The sequence below is a fragment of the Octopus bimaculoides genome, chromosome 20 (assembly GCF_001194135.2).
Source record: "Octopus bimaculoides isolate UCB-OBI-ISO-001 chromosome 20, ASM119413v2, whole genome shotgun sequence".
Taxonomy (NCBI): Eukaryota; Metazoa; Mollusca; class Cephalopoda; order Octopoda; family Octopodidae; genus Octopus; species Octopus bimaculoides.
In genome coordinates, this window is record NC_069000.1 from 9,753,743 (window position 1) to 9,762,900 (window position 9,158).

The 9,158-nt window shown below is 36.2% G+C and overlaps 1 protein-coding gene across 1 annotated transcript in view; it reads right to left on the reverse strand.

Annotated features, from left to right (window-relative positions):
• Window positions 1–9,158, reverse strand: part of LOC106882982 (uncharacterized) — a 62,607-nt gene that overhangs the window by 4,344 nt on the left and 49,105 nt on the right. The window contains exon 6 of the mRNA XM_052975195.1: window positions 2,107–2,637. Within this exon, the coding sequence (XP_052831155.1) occupies window positions 2,107–2,637 (531 nt within the window). The remainder of the gene's footprint in view (window positions 1–2,106; window positions 2,638–9,158) is intronic.

Consider the following 9,158-nt stretch of genomic DNA (forward strand, 5'->3'; position numbering starts at 1 on the left):
GCACACACATACATAAGCACACACATACATACATACATACATAAGCACACACACACACACACATACACATGCACACACACACACACACACACATACATACATACATAAGCACACACATACATAAGCACACACATACATACATACATACATAAGCACACACACACACACACATACACATGCACACACACACACACACACACATACATACATACATAAGCACACACATACATAAGCACACACATACATACATATATACAATGGGATTCTTTCAGTTTCAGTCTCCCAAATCCACTCACAAGGCATTGACCAGCCTGGGGTTAAAGCAGAAGACACTTGTTCAAGATACCACACGATAAGACTGAAGCCAAATATCTCAAACAATAAGGGCTAACAGTTAAATATTAAAATTTAGGTACAACAGCAGTGGGACCTTTGTAAAATTAATAAAGTGCAGCATCTTACCAATGGTTAATTAACCATGTACAACAGTACATGTTTGTTGTTGTTGTTGTTTTTTTGTTATTGTTTTTGTTGTTGTTGTTGTTGTTGTTATTTAGCCTAAGGTCAGTCAACTCTGATCAAGCAGATATAAGATCAACATAAGGTATTGCAGGCATAAAATTAACACCTCATTCACAAAAGCATTGCATTGATAGACACACACAAAAGATAAGACTATGTGAGAAAAAATCATTTATTAGCTTTAAATTATGCATTGAATAATAAATAAGATTTCTTAATAGAATGTCTATGACATCCCAAAAGTCAACAACGAACAATACTCTCCATAATTCCACCTATATGAACGGTTAGCCACAAGGACATTTAGTTGCATTAATTAATTGCTGTTTTCATTTTTTAAAAATTTTACAATGCTATTAGCATTAAACACTCAAGTTCTGTATTTATATAAACGATAGCTGGCCATAGATATGTGATTTGGCCAAAATGTGAACAGTTGTTTCCTGGCTGAAATGTGAACAGTTATTTCCTGATCCCAATACTCTTCTGTGACTATGACCTACATACTTTAAATTATGATGATTCTGAAGCAGCTAGCTATATATGTAAATAGATACAATACATAGATAAATGAAACAGAATATAATTAACTTTGTAGCATGGAGCTGGAATTCTAGCAAGATTGTAGGGCTAAAGTAAGTAATTTTCTAGTAAATCTAATAAATATTCCAATAAATCTCCTAAACTCAATAGAATTTATTATCCATTTGTGAAGAATTCATCTGACTAGAGAATAAATATTGATTGATGCTGTTGTAACTGTGACAATCCCCTACAACAATGCATGTCTACAAACAGAAGCATGAGTGACACAGCTAGCTTGGACACCTAATTCAGCTGATTAAATATTTGGAACAAATTAGATATTGTCACTACAACCAATTCCACAAGCTATTCAACTTGACATGTAATTTCATTATGGTCATTTTGTCCATTTCTTTGTTTTACTGTTCATGTTATAAACATGATGATGCAACCTGTATATCTTATTAACTGAAGACTAATTAAGTTGTGCTTTAAATGGAAAACCTCACCTGAAAGTACAAGGTGAAATGTACAGGATCTGCCATTCTCAATATTAAAAATTCAGAAGTAAATTGGTCGTGGAACACTATAACATTACACCACATTAGCAAAATGCTTTGACTGTGATTGCAATGATGTTGGGGTTCACAATATAAACCCTCTGTTGAAGAATTTGGATATTTTCACTGCTAATTCAATTGGTATCAAACAGAAAGTGTAGTAAAGTTAGCCCCTACCACATTAATTAAAAAAATTGTTTTACTGGTGTTCCACACATGAACATTTTTAATCAGAATAATTATTCATTATTGCTAGCTTAGTAACTTCCAAGCCTTGTTCACATTTTCTTTAAAACATACCTGGCTTGATTAAGATGCAAAAGAAAAAATAAAAGAATAAAAAAAGCAAGCTCTCAAAGTAATATATAATAACAGAACAGAATGCTTTGAAAGTGTGGGTGCTAAGCAGTAATGTGGAATTATCTTGTGCAAAAAATAGGACAATGCCAATATGGGAACATTTTGAATGTTTCATTGCAAGTGTGACGTTACTAATCTATAACAGAATAGATCTATTCTTTCCAAAGCTCATTCCTGATTGGTTCGCCCCAGTAGTAAAGCCATATTGGAGATTGATGGTACGTTTGCCTTCATCAGTGATTTCATCTGACTTGATGTCATTCACATGGCGGACTGCTCCAAAGCTCATACCCTTTTGGGTAGCGAATTTATTTGAACCACTCTGTAAGCCGACATGTCCTTGTGAGTCCTGTATAAAGTCATCACAACGGATATCTGCGACGTGGCGAACTCCCCCAATGACAATTCCCTTTTGAGTGGCAAATTTGTTGGTGCCACTTTGTAGATTAATGTCTTTGGAACTTTCTGGATCGTACTTGTCACAGCGGATGTCTGCAACATGGCGGACTCCTCCCATCACCATTCCTTTCTGTGTAGCATATTTGTTGGTTCCAGCCTGAAGTCCAATGATTCCTTCACCAGCACGCATTACTTCAGGATCGAAACGAACTTCACGGGATTCATGAGGCTTTGGACCACATTGTGAGCCACTGAAATTGTGTCTTTGTGCCTGGGATAGACAACAAGAGCAATAATTAACAAAACAAACAAAAAAAAAATAGATAATTACTTAAGAATGGTTTTGGTTTAACAATTAACCAATAGAAATTAACCACTTTGACTAATATTATAGTAATATTGTTTTTCAGCATTATTGGGCGTTATATATTTATGTACATATATATGTAAGTGTGTGTGTGTGTGTGTGTGTGTGTGTGTGTGTGTGTGTGTGTGTGTGTGTGTGTGTGTGTGTGTGTGTGTGTGTGTGTGTGTGTGTGTGTGTGTGTGTGTGTGTGTGTGTGTGTGTGATATGTAAATTAAATACATCTGTATTTTAGTCTTAATTTGCTTGAGAAGATTATAATTGTTCTAATTTTATTGTGGATTTTCATCCAACTCTTGTTTTGGCGCACACACACACACAACACACACACAAATACACACACACTCTCTCTCTCTCTCTCTCACACACACACACATACACACACGCACACACTCTCACACATGCACACATACACACACACACACAAACACACACACAATATGTGTACACACATATTATTATTAACCTAATGGTTTCACACCAGGGATGAAGACGCAAACCTTACCATCTAGTATTATGTTAATAATAATAATGATGATGATGATGATGATGATGCTGACGACGACGACGACGATGATAATGCAATACCAGGCAGTGACTCTCGTGGCTTTTGATCTTAACTAATTGGGAGTGTTAACATATACATGATTTGTCTTGGTGTAAAAGATGGCAACGTGGAGAAAGGATGTGAGATGATGATAATGATGATGATGATCATTATGATTAGAATGCTTTTGATCATAGATCTAGCTGGTCAGGATTACCCTAGGGTTAAACAACAGCAATAACAACAAAATGCTGCGGATTGGCTTGGAGTATAACAGGACTTGCCTCTCCATGAGGGTTGATGCCAAAATAAGAATTACAAAATTAAAAAAAAATATTGGTTTCTAGCTTGGACACAGGGTTACCAATTTTGGACTGGACACCGTTAATTAATTGGTAATTGACTTCGTCATAGTACATCATTGGCACTTCGGTTTATTGAGTGTAGAAAGTGAAAGGCTTGAAATGGTATGCAGATTTCTCTCAAATCACATCTGGCCTTTTTAAAATAAAAGGAAGGACATGATCTACAGATAATATTTTCCAAGGGTAAAAAGCAAAGTTGACCTTAATAAGATCTGAACTCATAGCACAGGGAGCTGGAACAAATACCACAGGACATTTGGTTCAGATACTCTAATGACACTGTTAATTCTTCTATGAGGAAACAATGTATAATTGATGGGCCTGATAAATGTTTGAGGATCTTTGAATTATTCTGGAGTATGAATTAACTCCCTTGAACCACAAGCAGAGTCTCTGCTTGGTTATTTGACCTCTTAGAAACAACAGCCAGATAGTCCTCAAATCTCACCTTAATGTTACAAAAAAAAAAAAAGAGAAGAAAAGCAGATAGGCTACAGTGATTATAGATGTACTGCAGCTGAAAAGAAAAAGGGAATGGTCTCAATTGCATTACCTTTCGATCATAGGTTTGTTTGATCAGAGTTGACCTGACCTGGGGCTAAAAACAAGAACAAAAACAAAAATAACAAAAGCAAAACAGCAACAGCATCAGTAGAAGCAACTACAACATTAAGAAAAACAAAACAACTACAGCAGCAGTAGCAGCAGCAATAACAACAACAATAACGACAACAGCAACAATGATGAAACAATTTGTTTTAATAATTTTGGGTTATTCGTTCGATAAACTGAAAAAGATGGATATCCGTCGTTAAATGTTCTACAGAAGTCCTGGGCTGACCAATGCCTTTTGAGTAGAATTCGTAGAAGAAAATTATATATGGAAGACCATCATATATACAAGGCAATGAGCTGGCAGAAATGTTAGCACACCGAGCGAAATGCTTAGCGGTATTTTGTCTGCTATTACGTTCTGAGTTCAAATTCCCCTGAGGTCGACTTTGCCTTTCATCCTTTCAGGGTTGATTAATTAAGTACCAATTATGTACTGGGGTCGATGTAATCGACTTAATTCCTTAGTCTGTCCTTGTTTGTCCCCTCTGTGTTTAGCCCCATGTGGGCAATAAAGACATATATATATATATTTGGAAGCCCATCATATATATACATACATACATACATACATACATACATACATATATATAGGTGCAGGAGTGGCTGTGTGGAAAGAAGCTTGCCTCGCAACTACATGGTTCCAGGGCAAGTGTCAGTTTTCTACTATAGCCTTGGGCTGACCAAAGCCTTGTGAGTAGATTTGGTAGACAGAAACTGAAAGAAGCCCATCGTATATGTGTGTGTGTGTGTGTGTGTGTGTGTGTGTGTGTGTGCGTGCGCATGTGTATTTGAAAAAAGCTGTATAAAAATGTCATTCGTTTTTTGGATTGTCATTCATTTTTGGATTGAAATTTGTACTATAATTGATTTCATATAAATTGATTAAATGTACAGAACTATCACATCTAAGAACCCTAAGACACTTGTACACATGTCAGAATTTTAATATGCTGAAAAAAATTTTAATTAAAGATGTATAATTCTCCATTCTTTATTATGTCTTTATACATACATACATACATACATACATATATACATACTATTAAAAGTGGAATTCTGTCTGTATGTCTGGGATCCCTGTATCTCAGTCTACATTTGCTCTACATAGACATATTTTACCTTTTTGGAATCAAGATGATCTTGGGATTGAAACTCTGCCCTTCATTTGGTTCTTCAACATCCAGCATTGGGATCTGATTTAAAAGCATTTGGGTTGCTATTTCTTGCAGGTAAAGCTTTGCTGATTCACACCATCTTAGTTGGCATTTGTCAGATGACGTCAGAGACCAAGGGGACAATAAGTGATATTTACTTCATTAACTTTACTCGAGATAAGAACTTTGGGACAAATTGGCCAACAGTTGGAATTCAAATTGGGACTGGAACACTAGAATGGTTGCATTACAGAATTAATTCTCATCAGTCCTTAACCTCTGATCAAACACCACTGGGGTATATAGTCATTATTGATGCATGATAGTCATGCTATTTAGCTCACTTTAGTTTGATCTGCAGACCCAATTAGCCCTCCACAGGAGCTAACTTAAAGGTCCCCACAGAGTGTGGCTTTTAAGCTAGTATATGAATATATATATATTTACATTTAGACTGGTGGGGGTTCCACATATGGTATGGAACCTGGAAAATGCAGAATGCATCAGACAAGCTTTGATATGGAGTCTGAATCTCTCTGCTTGGAGGCATTCAACTGAACTTGGCATTGATAATTTATCTGTAAGGTATATTTTGCATGAAGACCTGCATTTCCACCCGTACAAATTGGTCGTTAGGAAACAGTTGAAATCATGGGACTATGCACAGCAGCTTAACTTCGCATGTCAGATGGAAGCAATTTTTGAGACAAATGACAACCTCGTTTTGCTAATGAGTGATGAAGCTCATTTTCATCTCAGTGGCATGGTGAATCAACAGAACTGTTGTTATTGGGCTCTTGAAAATCTGAGAGAATTGCATGAAAGACCACTGCACAGCCCCAAAGTGATAATCTGGTGCACTGTTGGAAAAGCTGCTGTCATTGGATTTTCCTTTTTTGAAGACAATAATGGAAATGCTGCTACTGTGAACTCTGAGTGTTACATTGAGATGATAAACAACTTCTTTTTGTCTGAATTACTACGAAAATGTATACCTATTTGATGTGTGTGGTTTCAGCTGGATGAGGCGATGGCCCACACAGCCAGAACATCAATGGATACCCTTCTCCCTCTCTTCAGTAACTGCCTCATTTCCAAGTTTTCTGATATTCCTTGGCCCCCTCGGTCCCCTGATTTTTTCCATGTGTGATTATTTCTTGTGGGGAAACCTCAAGGCACATGTGAATGTCCGTAAGCCCATACATTGGGTGATTTAAAGGAAGCCATTCATGTGGAAGTCACCCAAATTGACAGAGCAATGCTGGAGAGAGTGGACACCAACTCCCAAGGATGCCTTCAGAAATGCATCAATGAAAAATGGACACCACATGACAGACATTGTTTTGACACTTAATTTTGACAAATGCTACTGTCATTGGCTCTTACTTTTTTGAAGACAATAATGGAAATGCTGTTACTGTGAATTCTGAGTGTTACATATGAACACATTGACGTCAATAAAATTTGTTTGCAACTAAAATTAATGATTTGGGGAATTTTTCAAAAACGTCAGTCCTCTCTGCCCCACCCTGTATTTTAATGTGAAGTTAGTTGGCAGTCTGTCTGGCTATTGGCCAAACAACCAATGATCAGTACCATCAATATCCTTGGTCAAGACATGGCCCAGTCCACTGGGCCATTATTGGCTTCCATGAGATAAATATTCTGAGGTACACTGATGTGTAGGAAAGTGTCTAATGAAGAAATGAGTTATCAGTGCACAACACTCAATTCAAGATTTTCTGTGGTTCTAAAGAAAATATCAGGAAACTGGTCCAATATTAAGCTTCAAACCAGAATATATTACAATTCCTGTGATTATAACAGAACTTGAATTTTTCCTGACACAATGTATTCAAAACTACATAATTCAAAGTACCCTTCCTTTTAAAAGACAATAGGAGATGATTTTGAAGAGATTTTACTTCAATTTCTAAACTAGTGAGTTGATATGACACAATTTTTAATAAAAATTTATTGAATGTCATTTTGTGTTCTTTAGTTTGTTTCAGCTGGGACACTGTATAGACAAGTTTAATATGGAGTAGATGGCTATTCAGATAGTAAACCATTTGGTTCTAGTTAGATCTGATTTAAACAGTTTAGGTAAAGACCTTGTATGGGGAGCAGATTTATGTAATTATCTATTTTTTTTAGCAGTTTGGTCTGGAAGAAGGGATTGTGCCCTTGACTTTTGTGGGTCCTTTGAGATCAGTTTCATTGATTCAAAGGCTGATATTTTTGAACTACTTCAAGTTATAGATGGCCGAAAAAACATGAGCTGAAAGGGGATTCCAGAGGACGTTTGTTCAGAGAAGATAGGAATGGACGTAGTGATTAGTTCAAGAACTGGAGAGATAGAAGTGAACACAATATGGGATAGTGAGAGGAGGGATGAGTGATTTGGGAGCGCCTTAGGGGAGGTGTTACAAGATGATTAAATTCTGAGGAACACAAGTCACTGTAGTAGCAGTAGAAAAGGCAGAATGAGGATACAGCATGTCAGTTAGCCAGAGGCAGGAATACATTGATGAATGTCTTCATGTCAATCAATTGGTCGTATTTTTATACTCTTTGGTGTGTCTTGCTAGGGTAAGGGTGAGGGGGTGGTCTCCCTGGGCTAGCGGTGCTTTCAAGGGAACACTACTTTACGGGGGAACTACTGTACATTATATAATATTTTTCTGTTGGGGTGGTGGTGCTGGGGAAGAATTATGTGGGGAGAAAACTCAAGAGCAGTTGCCCAGGGTGGCACACATTCTGCTGATGTCTGTATATATAACAGTAGTATTGTCACTGTCTCAGATTGAAGAATAAAGACAACCTAGTTTGAAGAATAGTATACTTGGTTAAAAATATCTCCCTAACAGCTTTTGACATGGATTACACTTAGCCAGAGATAGCACTTGATCTTGGAGAGAAGTAAACTTCTATTTTTGTTTTTGTTTGTTTCAAGATTTGTTCACTGTTCATTTCCTGTGTATATTCCATGTAGTGTTGATGCAGTTTTGATAACTTTTTCTGATGAGTTGCAGTGCACCTGTGCACTGTATACAATAAATACATTATTATAAATGAAAGGAGACAAGAGTTATACTTCAGTGTTCAGATGATTCCTTACCTGCTGTTTAGCTCTTAAGATTTTGGCTTAAATAGCATGATTGGGAGTGTAGATTTTTTTTTTTTTTTTTACAACTGTTGCCAAAACTGATTTAAGGACCTGTAGACAATTAAAGTACAGTGGTTGCTGGATATGACAATTGTGAACCTTAAACAGTATTGTTGTTTACATAACCCCCTCCCTTAAATATTTTTTAGAACTTATATGATGAATGAATTTTGAAGTAACTCATAGTGATGCTGTAATACATTATTATTTAGTTAGCAGGTGTAGCAGGGATCAAATTCACTGTGCTGTTTGGCAGCAAAGTTTTGAAACAAAGGCAGTGAGTTAGTTACACACCTGAAGCATAACAGGGAAGCTGGCAATTTCTATTTGTTTCTTCCAGTTTCTTTTTTTTTTTTTTATAAATTGACGTAGCTGATATTTTTTTATCAAATGAAATTAAGTGAGATGAAAATATGAACAAAAAAAGATTTTAAACTGAAGTTCAGTGAAGAAAGAAAAAAAATTACACCTCCCCCGCCTCTAAACTGAAATTGATTTACCAGTTCAAATTTGGTATTTAATTTTACATTCTAAAGAAATTGAATTTTAATTTCAGTTTATAAAATCTTTTTGGTGCC